Raw genomic sequence first — 15,701 nt, 5'->3', positions numbered from 1 at the left:
CACCCCCAACCCCACCCCCACAAAGAGAAAGAAAAGCCCCACTTTTCTTATATACCTTAAAATGCTTCCTCAAATAGGTCATACCATTTGTTCTATCATTTTTTTGCTTTTTAATTTCTTGAATCTATTTCGGTCCGCAAGTTCAGAATGCATAAACTTTAAATTCTGACTCCGTGCCGCTTCTGTATGTTGGTTTTTTGAGAGGTTAAAGCTGCCAGCATGATCTGGTAAGAACACAATCCTATTATTTTTCATCTATATTTTCTTATAAAGAGAAGAAATGAATTTAAATTTGAATTTTTTTTTAAAAAAAAGTTGAGGTTTTTAGTTTCCTTCTTTTGGATTTGAAAAAAAAGAAAATTAAATTTTGTAAGGATTTTATTTCTTTGAAGAAAATATAGATAGATAGCTTTGGTTCCATCAGGTCATCTAGCAGCTTCAATCACTCACCAACAATACACACAAAGGAAAAAAAAAAGGGCTTCTAATTTTCACTTAATTCTCAATCACATTCATTTATCTCAGGTAATTATTTCTCTAATCTTTTTATTTTATGTAATTTTATCTTTTACTGTTGATTATCTTCTTCCCTTCTTTTTTTTTTCTCTTCTCAAAGTGTAACATTATATTTTTATTTTCATCTAATACAATATATACCATATAATGATGAATGGCCAAGTGAATTCAGAATTCAAATTTCATGGATTCAGGATTTAAATTTTATGAATTTAATCTTCAGATGTCGAATATCTATTATTCCTTCAAACTTACTATTTATCTTAATTGTAATGGATTTTTTTAATTTATAGAAATTTATGTTGCATTTTGAAAATATTAAATTCGGATGAATTGATGATGATTTTTGGTGACTTTTAATTTGAATTTGAACTTTAATTATGCATGTGAAATCACCAAATATATAAGGCACTAAATTACTTAGGGTTCTAGTTAACTTTTTTTGTGAACTTTAATCCATTAAGTGAACCTTGTGTGGGTGTGGGATTGTGATTGTTTGTTCGCGTGATTTTCTTTTTATTTGTTCCTTATATTAAAATAGATATTTATTTTTATTTATTCCGTTTAAAAGATGAAGATTATTAATTAATAGCTATAGTCTTTTATAATGAATTTTTCAATACACTAAATTTATTATATTTAAAAAGATAAATAATAAATCATTATTCTATTTATTTAAGAAGTATGTTATACTAATACTGGACAAATAAAAATGAAAAAATGTATCGATTGAGCCAAGTAATTAAAATGTAAAATAGATTCCCAAGACACGAGAAAGGTGTGATATTGTGCTAGTAATTTTTATGTTATGATGTTCAATTACATGATGACAACTGTACTTTTTATATATATATATATATATATATATATGGAAATTAAAATATAGTAATACCTAATTAATTACCTCACAAAAGTTTAGTGAGTGGTGCACCTTAATTTTTTTTTTTAAAAAAAAACTATTACAAATTCATTTGTGGTAGGTAAAACATTGATATGATTTCCATTATTTAGTGGCTTGCTATTATTTATATATCACCACCTAACAATAACTATTTGAAGAATAAATATGTCCACGTAAACTTGTCATTCTTGTGTTTGTTCAACTGTTTAATTAATTTCTTCATGTTACCATTTTGGCATATTATTATTGAGTTTGAATTATATAAACATACAAGAAAATTGTATACAATGGAAAACTATTTATTCAAATCAAATGGTATAATCATAGTTTGATTTAATTGTATCATATAGCAAACTATTGCTATTTCGTCTCTCCCGGTGAATCTAGCTCGCCACTCTCGTTCTCTCCTTCGCCTCTCTCGTTTTTTATTTGTATAAATCGAGATAAAATTGTATATATACATATATTTTCGTTTCCCTCTCTCCCGTCTCGCACGCCACTCTCCCAAATCTCGTTCGCCACCCTCGCTTCTCTTGCTTACACAAACAGAAAAGAAATGTATAAATTGTGTTTCTGTTTGTATAAAGCGAGAGAAAATTTTATATACACATGCAAAGATATATATCTTCGTCTTATACATTTATAATTATACAATACAAATATTTCTCTGGCCAATTTTCTTTTGCCTTTTCTCTTTCTCGTTTTATACAACAGATTATACAATTGATCTTTTATATATATATGTTTACTGAAACAGAAACAATTTATATACAATTATTTTTTTTTGTAAATGTATAGCGAAATATACATATTTATGTTTGTTATAAAGCACAATTATTCAAAACTATAACTGTAACATACAAATGTATAAATTTTGTGTTTGCATATGTGAAAATTGTTCTAACATATATAATCATCTCACTTGTAAGATGAAAAATATATATATATGTATACGTAAACTTTTATTTATAAATATGGTTACTAGCATGTCGATGTCCCGTGATTTTTCATTGATGGTCCTCTAAAGTTGATATAATATTTTATTTAAACATCTTAACTGAGAAATGTTCATTTAAACACCTCAAACAATACATATAGATATGTCTCGACTCGAGTTTGAGTCTATAAATTGAAGAGGTTTATTTCTTCATTCGTGTTTGTGGTTTTTTGCCTTTTGACTTTGAGTTGGCTTAAATTATACGTGATAATTAATCACTTTAGTATTAAGGGAAAAATAACGAGCTTTTTACATATATATACCCCACAGCAAAAGATTGTTTTCTAGCTTAATGGTCGTATGTATATGACATGTATTTTTATTGTATAAAGAATGTATATACAATGTATGCCCATGTATATATATTCACATACTTTGTTATATAGAGTAATATTTATATATTGTAGCAACTCATCTTCTTGAGCTGAAGTTATCATTTCAGTTCCGACCAGCTCAAATCTCTTTTAGACAGTCTTAAATTTTAGATATGAGTTCATCTCAATGTTTCGAATTTTTCATTAATTCACTCAAAACAATTCATGTTTGCAGTACGAGGCTCTTCAATGAAAAAAAGAGTTCTTCATGAATGATAGATTTCAATGGGCACCACCTCAGATCAGATCTTTCAATAATCAACAATTTAAATTTTAGATATAAACTTCTTTTCATGTATCGATTCTTTTGATATATTATTCATTCAAATCGATTCACGTATTTGATATATATTATAGAGGAAGGCAATAGAGAAAACAAATGAGGACGAAGGAGAAAAATTAAGTGATTACGTTGCTATATCTAGTAATAAAGTGATAGTTAAGTCATTTTCGGTTAAATCAATGATCGAAGGGTTATTTTGTTTAATTTACTCGAAAACAAATCATTAATTATTTGCCAAACCATTTAATTGGAGAAACCAATGCCAATAGATATATAACCATCACTAGTTATGGCGGAATAGTAAATAATTCTTCATTCTTAATTAGAAGTTTCAGATTTGAGTCTCCTTACGTACAGATATGTCTTTATTAGATAATGTTTTATCCTAATTTGTGATTTTTCCACATGAATCCAGACTTTATCAGACTCCACTGTAGATACCATACACTAGGCAGGAAACTAATTAAAAATTCATACGCAGTAGTGGTTGCATTTCGTCAGTAATCGTCTTATCCAGGTTTGAATTTTGAAGCCTATAAATTAAATTAAATTAAAATCTTGCTTAATTTCTACTAATAGAAATCTTAACCACTAAAAATTGTATGTAATTTCTTCAATTGTCTCTGATTATCTTATCCACTATGTTGAATTTTGAACCCTAGCTATAAGTAAGAATCTTGCTTAATTTTCTTTCTACTAATAGAAAAACTTAACCATTGAAAATTGTATGTAATTTCTTCATTTGTCATTGTCATTAGACATTAGCTCTAATTAAATAGGATATATAGAGAGAGGAAATGTGAAGAACGTAACTCTAAATCTCTCTCTTATACACATTTGTCAATCTTGGATTAAAATGACTTGTGCTGCCGTTGAATTTATGGACTTCTTTAAATTAAGCTAACGTCTGGTCATAGATTTTGTTTCAAATTTTTAAATATTTATTTGCTCATAAAACCTTATTAGATAATGAAATTATATATATATTCACAAAAAAAATCAAGGTTCCAAAATACTAGTTAAGATCTGTGTTCAGGAGATATTTCATGTCCATTTAATTACAGAACTTCAAAAAAATAAAAAGATATATGTACAAACATAATTTGAAGTTTCAAAATCACAATTAAAAATTTAAATTTTCAAATTTTAAGTTTTAATTTCAAAACCTATATAATCAAAAGAGAGTTCATGATTTCTCCATTTTAAAAAGAAGTTGCTTTAATTTATGGCTGAAATGAATAGTTAAATATAATTTCAAGTTTCTAGACTTATGAACTGCATGCATTTCCCCTCATTTTTTGTTATTAGTGCATAGCAAGAGAATACTTCCTTAATTACTTAAAGAATTCCAATATAAAAGCTTTCTATAATTCATAGTAAAATGTTTATTTTGTGAAAAAACTTAACACTATATTTTGTAATTCTACAAGTATAATATACCGTACATTCATTTCATATATAATGTTTTGAAACTTGATAAAAAAATTAGAGAAAAGAGATTAAAAAAACTGATCAAGATAATGTACGATTTCGATAATATATATATACACACACACTCCTATATGGTATGAAAATCATAAGTTTAAAATTTGCATTGACTTCCAACAGAATTGTATTCCCAATAGAAGCATCTAATTAAAGCTGTCAATATAGGTTAGTCCACCCATTCGGACTAATTCATACAGACTTCGATATTTTACGGGTCAGGCCTGGCTAGCTCATTTTTAGTGTGGGCCAGAAAATGGCCGGGCCAACCCACAAATACGTGGGCTACAGGCTTGCCAGGCCAGCCCACTTTTTAAAAAATTATATTTTTTTTAAAATTATTAAATTATATTATATATTATAATTTTAAAATATTATAATAAATATCAACAAAATAATATTACATGATGTTAATGTTACTATTTTTTAATCAAAATAAAATTATCTTTATAATATTATTAAGTTTTTTTTTCAAGTAAAAGTATAAAAATCTAAATAAAAATATTAACCTAATTGTTTTGAGTTTGGACTCTCTTTAATTTTAAATTTTAATATTATATTATATTTTTTAATTAATTTCTATTGGCCCACGGGCCGGCCCTACCGATATTTCTCAAGCCTCACAAATCAGCAGACTTATTCAGGGCGGACGAAAAACTTTTCTCAAATGGGCTCCAATAACCGTAGCCCAGCCCTATTAAATTCCGGATTAGGCCAGGCCGGCCCAACAGGCCTAGCCCATATTGACGGCTCTACATCTAATTAGTCATTTAAAGAGATAAATTTTTTTATGTCATTGCACAAATCCAAATAGGCATGTATCGATCTGTTCCCTCATTTTGTGGCACCTTATTAGGATTTCAATGGAGATCTCTTATGTTATAAAAATGTGATTGATCTTGGTAATCAATCTCTTTTCAGACTTAAATAAAATAAACCATTTTAGCTAAGTATATTATTGGTATGCTTGCTGCTAAATGGCACAATTCGAGTAAAAAGTCTAGTTAGTGCATCAAACTCAGCTCAAGTGTATTAAACTCAAGTATAAGAAGAACAAAAACAATGAAGAAGCATATATAACAACAAATGTAACATATTCCTCCAAAATAAAGTACTCTACTTTTTTTGTAAGTATAAATGGTTTCAAATGGCCTATCATTGCGACCTTATCACTATCTCGAATTCAGCTCAAGTGCATCAGACTCAACTATAAGAAGGATGGAAACAATGAAGAAGCATATATAGCCATCAATAAGAAAAATAGTGTAAAGTTCTTAAGAAAGAACAATAACGTCAACAAATAATGTGATAGTTGAAACACAATAAATAACATATGTTTATTGGAAGATTTTAAATTTTAGAATAGAACTTATGTTTTGTTCTGAATTGATATTAAGATTTAGTTTTATATTTTTATTTTTAATCGTCGCAAATTAAGGTATTAATATTTATTTTTGTATGATTCATGTGGTTTGTCCCCTTGCTTATAAGTGATTTACAATGTTTTATTTGTACGTAAAATCTTAACAATCATATCGACAACAATCAATATTTTAGTGATACTCATAATAATTTAGCACGTATAATATAAATCAATATCCAAAAAATCAAAATTCAGTTAAGCAAATGAATATTCATCAGATTAATTAATACTTTCTCTGTCCAATTTATATAACTCACTTAATTTAGTCAATTTTAAAAAAATAACACATTTTTATATTTTGTATTATCAATTTAACTTTAAAATGTTTGTTTTACCTTTAATAAAATAATTTACATATAATCACAAAAAAATTACTCTTTTAGATGATAAATTTCATAACAAATTAAACTAACTCATATAAATTGAAACGGAAGAAATATTTTTATGTCTTTGAGGTTTATCTTCCTCCATTGAATTACAGATTAAAACGAAATTATTTTCTAGTTTATTTCGCTAAACATATTTTCTGAACCATTCGATTTTTTAATATCGTAAATACTCTTTCTGATGATTTTATCTATTTTGAGGGTAAAATGGTCATTCGACATGAAACGTACGATAAAAATGTGATAAGAGGACAAATTCTCTTCACTTTCCGTCAACTCCACGGCTCTTCTCCGCCAACGATCGCCGCCTTTCTCCGCCTTATCCAGAAAAAAACCCTAAAATTCACTCTATTTCTCATTCAATTTCATTGAATTGAACTCTAAATTTACCCTTTGCTTGAATTTCTTCTCCAATTTCTGTAATCTGCAATTTGACGTTAGGGGAATGGCGATGTTAATAGAGGAGCTGATTAAGTCAATAGAGATGTGGCTGAAGCTGATCAAGAAGCCTCAGGAGTACATTGACCCGACACTTGATCCAGTTCTGTTAGTTCCGGGTGTCGCCGGGTCGATTCTCAACGCTGTTGATAAGAAAACGGGTCGGACCGAACGGGTTTGGGTCCGAATACTTGGTGCTGATCATGAGTTTTGTGATAAGTTATGGTGTCGCTTTGACCCTTCTACTGGTAAGTTGAATTTAGGATTTTCGCTAGCTATTTTTGTAGTTAGTGATAATTTTTGTTGTTGTGCTCTTAAAGTCTGTATTTTGATAGATTATAGGGAAAGAAGAAGCTGCTTTTAGGTGGTAAAGATTGTATTTTGATTTTTTGATCTCATTTTTTCCATTTTGGGTGTTATCAAACAGGTAAAACTACCAATTTAGACCCTGACACAAGCATTGAGGTCCCGGAGGACAGATATGGACTGTATGCTATTGATAATTTGGATCCTGACATGGTTAGCTGCCTTTTAGATTATACTAACTATGTGTTGTCATTGTGTTGAAGTTGTAGAAGGTTATTTATCTGAGTCGTTAATGTTTGTCACTCGGAACCTACGTATACAATCGTACTGGAGCAGTGCTGAGATTTGTGCCAATGATAAATCAGAATTATTAGCAAAAATAGTACATGCATTAATTATATGTATTAGTAGTCCCCTGTTTGGTGCACTTTTACATGCTCTTCCAAATTACTTTAGGATGTTGTGGTGCTAGTGTTATGTACATTTGATGGATGGAGAATTTATTAGTCTTCACCACTCCCTTCAACTTTGCTCCTAACTCATTTGGATTCAATATAGACCTGAGTACCTTCCTAGTCTCCAAGATCTTCCTTATCACCACGTGGCATTTGTTGGATAGGGCAGTGTTCCACCTCCCTTCCCTTTATATAGTGTGTATGTACCCATTTGATCCAAAGACAATTCTTTTTCTCATGCACTGCCCATAACAGCTTCAGGATGGCAGCATTATTCCAAACTTGCAGGTTGATTAGATTTTGACCCCCAGCTGATTTTGGAAGACAAAGTTTCTCCCATGAGACCAGTACTTTCCTAGAACTTAGAGAGTTGAACCTGTCCATAGATAGGTTCTGCAAACCCCTTCAATTAATTTCAGTATTCTTTTTGGCAATACAAAATTTGTGCCTAATAAGTTTGCATCCCAAGCACTACTGACTTCAATAACTGGATCCTTCCTGCATAAGAGAGTAATCTAGCTGTCCAACATCTTATTCTTTCAGTTATCCTCTCTACCAGTGGCATACGTTGAGCTGCAGTGAGTCGCTTAGAGGATATAGGCACCACTAAATATTTGGAAGGCATCTCACCTTCAACATAGACCAAAGTAGCTAGTATTTTTTGCTTCAAGTCAGGTTGGTTTCACTCCAGTGACATATATGGAACTTTTCTCTGTATTTGCCTGTAAGCCAGAAACTACAGAAAATCTTTGAAAAGCATCTTGCATCAGTTGTATAGAATCAATATCAGCCTTGCAAAACATCAAGAGATCATCTGCAAAGCAGATATGCATTACTCCAAACTGCTTACATCTTGGGTGAAATTTGAATTGAGGAATCTCCTTCAGCTTATTCAACTCTCTCTAAAGATACTCCATTGCTAGAACAAATAAGTAGGGTGACATTGGATCACCTTGTCTGATCCCTTCTTCCTTGGAATAATGGTGGCAAACCACCATTGATGATTAGTGAGTATGAAACTGTAGATATGCACTCCATTTCCCAGTTCACAAACTTAAAAGGAAAACCCAGTCCAGTTTTGCTAAGAATTCCCACTCAATAGAATCATAAGCCTTTCTCAAGTCAACTTTCATAGTACATCTAGGAGATAAACCTGTCCTAGTGTACCACTTCAACAGTTCATGACTAAACAAAATATTATATATACACTCCATTGTTTATTGAGGAGTGTATACTAATACCATGGACTTCTAGGCATTAGTAATGCAAAGGATTTAATACATGCATTAATAGGGTTAAAGACCCAATTACTCTTCAAAAGTACTTTTACATCTTTCCCACCATAATTGTGAAGGATACTTTTGGAAATAAATATTTTTATACAATGCATATTACTTCAATACACCAAACCAAACAATGCACAAGTACTAGTCTATGCATAATTAATACAAGTATAACTAACACATGCATTACTAATACACTCTCTTGAGTTTTATTTTATACACTCTACCAAACGACCCATAAATCACTACAGATTGGGGTTTTATGTACTGAATCAGTGTTAAGTGCTAAAGAAATAGGAATTTACCAATGAGAGGGAAGCGTCCAATTGTGTTTGAGCATTTCATTGTGTGTGTAACATTATTTTGAACAATGGAGTATTCTTGTTGACTTCTACATGTATTTCAAGGTAATACTTTATGCATTGGATTGGTCAGGTGTAGTAGATCTTCGACTTGCTTTTCGGCTAAGAGATTCCCAGGAAGTTCTTTCTCATTAGAGACACAGCAAGGACAATTAAGTTTCTTTCACCCGCTAATGATGAACTATTTGAAGGAAATAAGTGGACACGTTACGGTTTCTAGAAATGCACACAGTGAACAGCATAGATAATTCACTGAATAAATTAGTCTGAGTTGTTTCTTTAGTTTTATTGAAAAGATAAGTTACACAAAGAGGAGTCATTTTATAAAGTTCCTTACCATCAAGGGTGACACGAGGTAGAATGCGGTAAGTCTAAAATCCTTCTGATGTATAGGGGAAATCAGTGGTCGGGGGGCTGCAATGGATTAGGGGGCCGGAAAAACGTGCTATAATGCTAGAACCTTCGAGTACAAGAGAGAATGAAGAGTTCATTCTCAAAGGGAGAGAGTGAAGGATTTGTGTTTGAAAACAAATTGATTTTTTTCATAATGATTCAGTTGTATGTGCTAAATATTGAAGTCAATATAGTAATGACTTTTTTATGAAATCAGAAATTTGATTTCTTCACCTCGTCCTCTTTTGCAGATTATTGGGTCTGATTGTGTATATTATTACCATGATATGATAGTTGAGATGCTCAGCTGGGGTTACCAAGAAGGAAAAACACTATTTGGATTTGGCTATGATTTCCGGCAGAGCAACAGGTAGCTGATGGTCATTCAATAGATATTGAAATGATTTCCAGTAAATGTTTCCCCTGTTAACGATGAGCTTTTGAGTATCACTAATTTTATGTGTTTCTTAATCCTCGTTGAAGAATTGAAATAGAGATGTCATTTACAGATTTAGTCTCTTGCTTAACAGTATGCGGGCGAGATTAATAACCACATACTCTCAGTGTGGTGTTTCTCTATTATCATATCTTAATATTGTTTACTATCTAAATTTAGTGGGCGACTCACTCAGACATTGCTATTACATACTCATATTTTGTGTTGAAAACGTTGCCATGTGTTGATGCTGAAAATTTTGCTTTATCCTTTTTTCCCCCTCCAGGCTTCAGGAAACAATGGAGTGTTTTGCTCAAAAGCTAGAATCCATACATACTGCGTCAGGAGGCAAGAAGATAAACATCATAAGTCATTCTATGGGTGGTCTTCTGGTTAAATGTTTCATGGCTCTCCACAGTGATGTAAAGCCTCCTCTCCCTTTCTTTTTGTATTTCTGACCTGATACATCACTTCCTAACCACTCTTCTTGGACCTACTTCACTTCCCTGACCACTCTTTTTGGCCCTAACATATTTATTTTAGTTTTAATCTTTTAATGAATGTTGTATTTGCAGATTTTTGAAAAATATGTGAAGAATTGGATTGCAATAGCTGCACCATTCCAAGGTAAGCAGCTCTTTTGTCATTTCAAGTAAGCTGCATGGTATCCCAATGATGTCTCCACTAATATGGGAAGGAGGAAGTATTTTTCGATTTTAAATTTCTAGTTTAGTTTTTCTTTAAAAAAAAAGATCTTAATTTTAGCTTACAAAAGATCAAGTTTAAATTTATGTAAATCTATATGCCTAATTTTGTGTATGAATGGCATGGTTGTGTAACTGTCTATAGAATGAGAAGAAGACCTATCGACATTGATTAGCAAAGAACGATGATGTAATGACATAAAAGTAATAATATTTTTCAGTATTACTTATCAAAAAGAAAAGGTAATCATATTTGCATATTGAGGCCAAACGCTATACTGTCTAGTAAACCGGTAATAGTCTATAAGTTCAAGCTTTGAAGGCTCAGCCATTGAAACAGTTCTTGATAAATAGGTGAGATTGGTAAACGATTCTCAAGTAATGACTTATCTTAATTCCCGTCTGCTTGATGTAGCTTAATCTTCTAGTAAGTTTATATGTCATTCTCGTTGAGTAAGGTATTCATATTGGCAAGACTACAGTACTTAAGAGCTCGAAAGCATACCTATAGGCTTAATTTTGAACATAATCGAAATTAAACCAAAAGAGAATTGAAGAAAAGGATATTATATGTAACAGATCTTGCTTTTGATATTTAAACATTTGGAGGCAAACAGTCTAATAGACTTAATTATGTTTTCCATGAACGTCTATGAACAGTTGAGGCAAACAGTCTAATAGAGTTAATTATGTGTTCCATGAATATCTAGACAGTATTGTACAGAAAGCACAGGTTGTATGGTACTATGATTTCAAATTGAGCTTAAATATCTAATTTTGATCTGTCTCAGAATGTTTCTACTGTTTCTTTACTTTTACCCTTACTCACCCTTTAGAATGGTAGCTTTTCAGGATACTGATTGTAGGAGAATCTACATTTTGTATAATTATGATGTTATCGATTTGGTGTAGAACCTTGGATCTGCAAGGGATAATATCTAATCTTGTAGGCTATAGTTTTGGAATTAATATCCGTGATTTTATTTGTTAAATTCTTACATTCCAAATTATTGCAACTTTATTCCTCTGTCCCTTGTTTTGTCCTTCTCTCTGACATTAAGCTAAGATCAATTAGTGGTGCCGACATGGTTTGTGGTGTTCTTTTGGAATTTTAATTTGATATTCTGATTGATGCGATCCGTCTATGTGGTTGATCATGTTACAGGTGCTCCTGGATATATTACCTCTTCATTATTGAACGGAACATCATTTGTGCATGGATGGGAAGAGAGGTTTTTCATATCCAAATGGAGTATGCATCAACTGGTTTGTGTTTCAACTCCACTTGAATTGCACTATGATCTATTCTCCCTTTTTTCTCTTCCCTCCTTCCATTTGCATACTTTGTTATCTAGATTTCTTGCACTATTTTGTTAGACAGTGCTTAGTTCTGTGTCATTTGTGCATAGTCATTTTTTCTTCTTTGTTTCTGCTATCTTGTTGAAATTTGTGTCTAGATTATTGTATATGTTGGTCAATCTAAAACAGTAATTAGTGATAGGAAGTGGCACGGTTTTGCATATTTTTGGAGGCTCTATGTTTCTTATTTGATTAACCCACAGTGTTACTCATACATTCATAGGGGTCTTTTGTTGATAATATGTTCTCCATTCTGGTTATAAGTGTGCCATTTGTCTTTTTCTTGGATAGTTTCTTTGATATCTATTTATTGGTTAGACTTCAGTTACATATTAAAGCATCCATTATAGGGAATTTGTCTAGCAATATGGACAGGAGGCTTGTTCGTTTGTAATTTTGTCAGCAAAAATTACTTTCTTTGATAGATCAATTACATCTGATATTTGGTCTTGCAGTTGATCGAGTGTCCGTCAATATATGAATTAATGGGGTGTCCTGATTTCCACTGGGAACATGCACCAGTTCTAGAAATTTGGAAGGAAAAATCTAACAGTAATGGAGAGTCCTCCGTTGTACTCGAGTCTTACTCTCCACTGGAAGCTGTATCAGTGTATGAGTTGGCTCTTGCAAACAACAAGGTGAGCTGGCCATGGAATAGAATGTCACAATTTATACTGAAAAGCTGGTTTTCATGAGGTCTCCTCATTGTATGGCTTCTGGATAGGTCATAGACTTTTCATTGAAGTAAAATGCATTTCCTTTTTCCCCTATCTTGAGCTGTCTGTATATTGACCTTGAACCATACACATTATTTTTGTTGTTTCATCTCTTTGGAAGTTGAACGTCAACTATAAAATTCATTTATCCGTCTTTGCAGGTTACTTATAATGGAGTAAAAATTTCTCTGCCGTTCAATCTGGAACTCTTGAAATGGGCTAATAAGACCCGAGAGATATTGTGCCATGCAAAGGTTCCTGATAAAGTTAAGTTCTACAACATCTATGGGACCAATTATGAGACGCCTCATAGTGTCTGGTACTATTTCTTTCTTAAATATTTGGATATCAATTTTTTACTTGTCTGAAGATGGATACTGTTTATAGTTCTAATTCATGAGAATCTGGTAACTGAATTGGCTTCTTTGCAGTTATGGAAGTCAGAATGCACCCATTTCTGATTTTCAACAATTACCATTTGTCCAGGTAACATTGTTTTATTTGACTTTGGACTGGGTCTGACTGGATTCTGAATTATGTATTTTCATTTCTTCCTTGTCTTTACCACTGGTCTCTCTGACCATCATTTTTATGCATATTCGCAGTCTAACTACATATCGGTTGATGGAGATGGTACAGTTCCAACAGAATCTGCAAAGGTATATGCTCTACATTTTGCCTCATGTGATCGTGATATGAATCTTGTTTTAGTTACATCTAGAGAGATCTTTAATAATACTTTAGACCATTTTGTATGTTCTCTTTTGCTTGCCAAATTGGAACGAATGTATCATAGAGTGCGGTATGTGTTGCTTTTAAGTTTAAAGGCATCACGCTTCATTTCTTGACTAGTGTTATATATTTTGCTTGAACTTGGGATGTAGCAGGGGGAGAATGGAAGAGAAGGAAAGCCTAAAGCACATACTTGGTTATAGCAGATTCATTAGCCTAGGTCCTTCCGTTTATTCTTAACATGTTGTGTTTAGGGTTAATTTGCAGTACAAACATTTCTTTATCTTTATCATTCTTGCCTCTCTAAATTGCTCTTACTATTAAAGATGTTAATTTGCACAAGATCTTGGCTTTAGTTATATGCGCAGTTACATCTTTAAAGTTGTTCATCTTTAGATCTGTCTTGTGTTGTTTTCTCTTGTATCTTTTCATTTCCTGCTTTTAGATGTTGGAATCTCACCAACATTCATTTTGAATAAATGCTCTGCTGAAAACCAAGTACCTTCAGGGACCAGGGTTTGGTTTGCTTTTAATTTCTGGTAATGTAAAAAAAAAGTGTTCAGATAGTGAGGTGCTTACCAAGAAGATGTGGATTCTTGGTGATTTCTTTGGTGCCTCAGAAGTTTGAGCCAGTGCTGTTTAAGGGCTGCCAGCACAATGTTCCTGTGAAAAGGACAAAAAAATGGAAGTAACTAAAAAAAATATATTTAAATTTGAAACTGTGGCCACCGTTGGATTTTTCTGCTAAATTACCCTGCACACTGATGTAATTAGTGATTGTTTACTCTACTTCTATAGCTATCTGATCCAGAAAAATGTTAAAAGTTATATGGTTTGATGTGCTATCTTTCTCAAGAAATATGATGGTTCAATGTACGATACTTTCTGGCAGGCTGATGGGCTTAAAGCAGAAGCTAGGGTTGGAGTCCCTGGGGATCACAGAGGAATCGTCTGTGACCGCCACGTGTTTAGAGTGATCAAGCACTGGTTGCGAGCAGATCATGATCCTTATTACAATCCAATCAACGATTACGTTATCCTACCCACTTCATTTGACATCGAAAGGCACCATGAGAAAGGTTTGGATGTAACTTCTCTCAGAGAGGAGTGGGAAATTGTTTCAGAAAGCCAGGATGGCAAAGAGAATGGAAAGACAAAGGTGGGTTCTATGTCTGTCTCTCATGTTGGAGATGACAATACTACGTGGGAAGAAGCCCATGCGACTGTTATTGTCCACCCTAAAAGTGAAGGTAAGCAACATGTGGAGTTGAATGCCATGTCTGTCTCTGCAAGGGCTTGAAACTTATATTACCATATGGTCAAAGGGGCCTTATATCCATCTGTCTATTCCTCCTGATTTCTTCTGTATATAGAAAGTAATTGTATGTATGTATATATATATATGCATATTAACATTATCAAGTATGTGATGTGGATCAATCAAATAAGAAATTTGATTTCTTGTTCATCACTTGTTACTTTATATGTCTTTGTCAAATGTGTTTTCACGCAGCAAAAATCAACAACGAAGGAGTTCAAAACTCCATGTGAAAATGAAATAGAACGAATGAGTATCGAGAATAAGCCAGGTGAAACGAGCAAACACTTGTGGCTGTAAGGCGCGAAATGGAGTCTTCAATGAAGACTACCACTACCAAAGACTTGTTTGCAACTCTCTGAGAAGGTTGCAAAGATTCTAAAGTAGTGTTTTAAATCAATTAAACTAGTGTTGTTACACCAATCAGAAAGTGATTGGTATTTGCATTTGGAACAGTTGTATTTTGAAAATTTTGATAAAAACATAATTATTTTTTTTTATTAAAAGGTAAAAACTACCTCCCCTCATTTTTATGTACTAGATTTAGGAACGTGCGTTGCACGTTTATCCCAAGATACTTCATATAAATTTTGTATCGTAAAATTTATCATTGTTTCGGTAGAAACTACATAAATCTTCCTAGTAAAAATATTACATCTTTAATTATAAAATTGACTAAAAGTGCATAAAGTAAAAATAACTATCACACAAATTCAATATTCCAACGAAGATATTAAAATACAACATGATAGGTTAATGTATACAAAGCAACAGGCCATAGTAAATTATCAATAATAATAACACAACAATAGAAAGTACGTTGTACAATAACAA

The 15,701-nt window shown here is 32.1% G+C and overlaps 1 protein-coding gene and 1 long non-coding RNA gene across 2 annotated transcripts; both read left to right on the top strand.

Moving 5' to 3' along the window:
* The first annotated feature begins 6 nt into the window (after positions 1 to 6).
* Positions 7 to 3,247, top strand: LOC107009110. Its single transcript, XR_001455359.2, has 2 exons — positions 7 to 525; positions 2,964 to 3,247. It is a non-coding gene; the product is annotated as an uncharacterized LOC107009110 (long non-coding RNA).
* Positions 3,248 to 6,616: 3,369 nt separating this feature from the next.
* LOC107011467 (lecithin-cholesterol acyltransferase-like 4) lies at positions 6,617 to 15,017 on the top strand. The gene is made up of 11 exons (XM_015210982.2): positions 6,617 to 7,051; positions 7,231 to 7,322; positions 9,854 to 9,972; positions 10,325 to 10,460; positions 10,614 to 10,665; positions 11,908 to 12,008; positions 12,557 to 12,739; positions 12,979 to 13,136; positions 13,249 to 13,303; positions 13,423 to 13,476; positions 14,442 to 15,017. Exons 1-11 carry the CDS (start codon positions 6,811 to 6,813, stop codon positions 14,847 to 14,849), a joined length of 1,599 nt encoding a protein of 532 aa, XP_015066468.1. The 5' UTR covers positions 6,617 to 6,810; the 3' UTR covers positions 14,850 to 15,017.
* Positions 15,018 to 15,701: the final 684 nt, after the last annotated feature.

The sequence above is a fragment of the Solanum pennellii genome, chromosome 2 (genome assembly GCF_001406875.1).
Source record: "Solanum pennellii chromosome 2, SPENNV200".
In the NCBI taxonomy this organism is placed as follows: Eukaryota; Viridiplantae; Streptophyta; class Magnoliopsida; order Solanales; family Solanaceae; genus Solanum; species Solanum pennellii.
Note: the sequence above shows the minus strand (reverse complement) of the source record. Positions and strands in the feature narration are given on the sequence as shown.

Bases quoted from the DNA above. Each gene is read 5' to 3' on its own strand.
- LOC107011467 (XM_015210982.2), top strand. From the start codon at position 6,811: ATGGCGATGTTAATAGAGGAGCTGATTAAGTCAATAGAGATGTGGCTG. The intron at 13,304-13,422 runs GTAACATTGTTT...GCATATTCGCAG, and splicing joins AACAATTACCATTTGTCCAG to TCTAACTACATATCGGTTGA. The intron at 13,477-14,441 runs GTATATGCTCTA...ACTTTCTGGCAG, and splicing joins TTCCAACAGAATCTGCAAAG to GCTGATGGGCTTAAAGCAGA.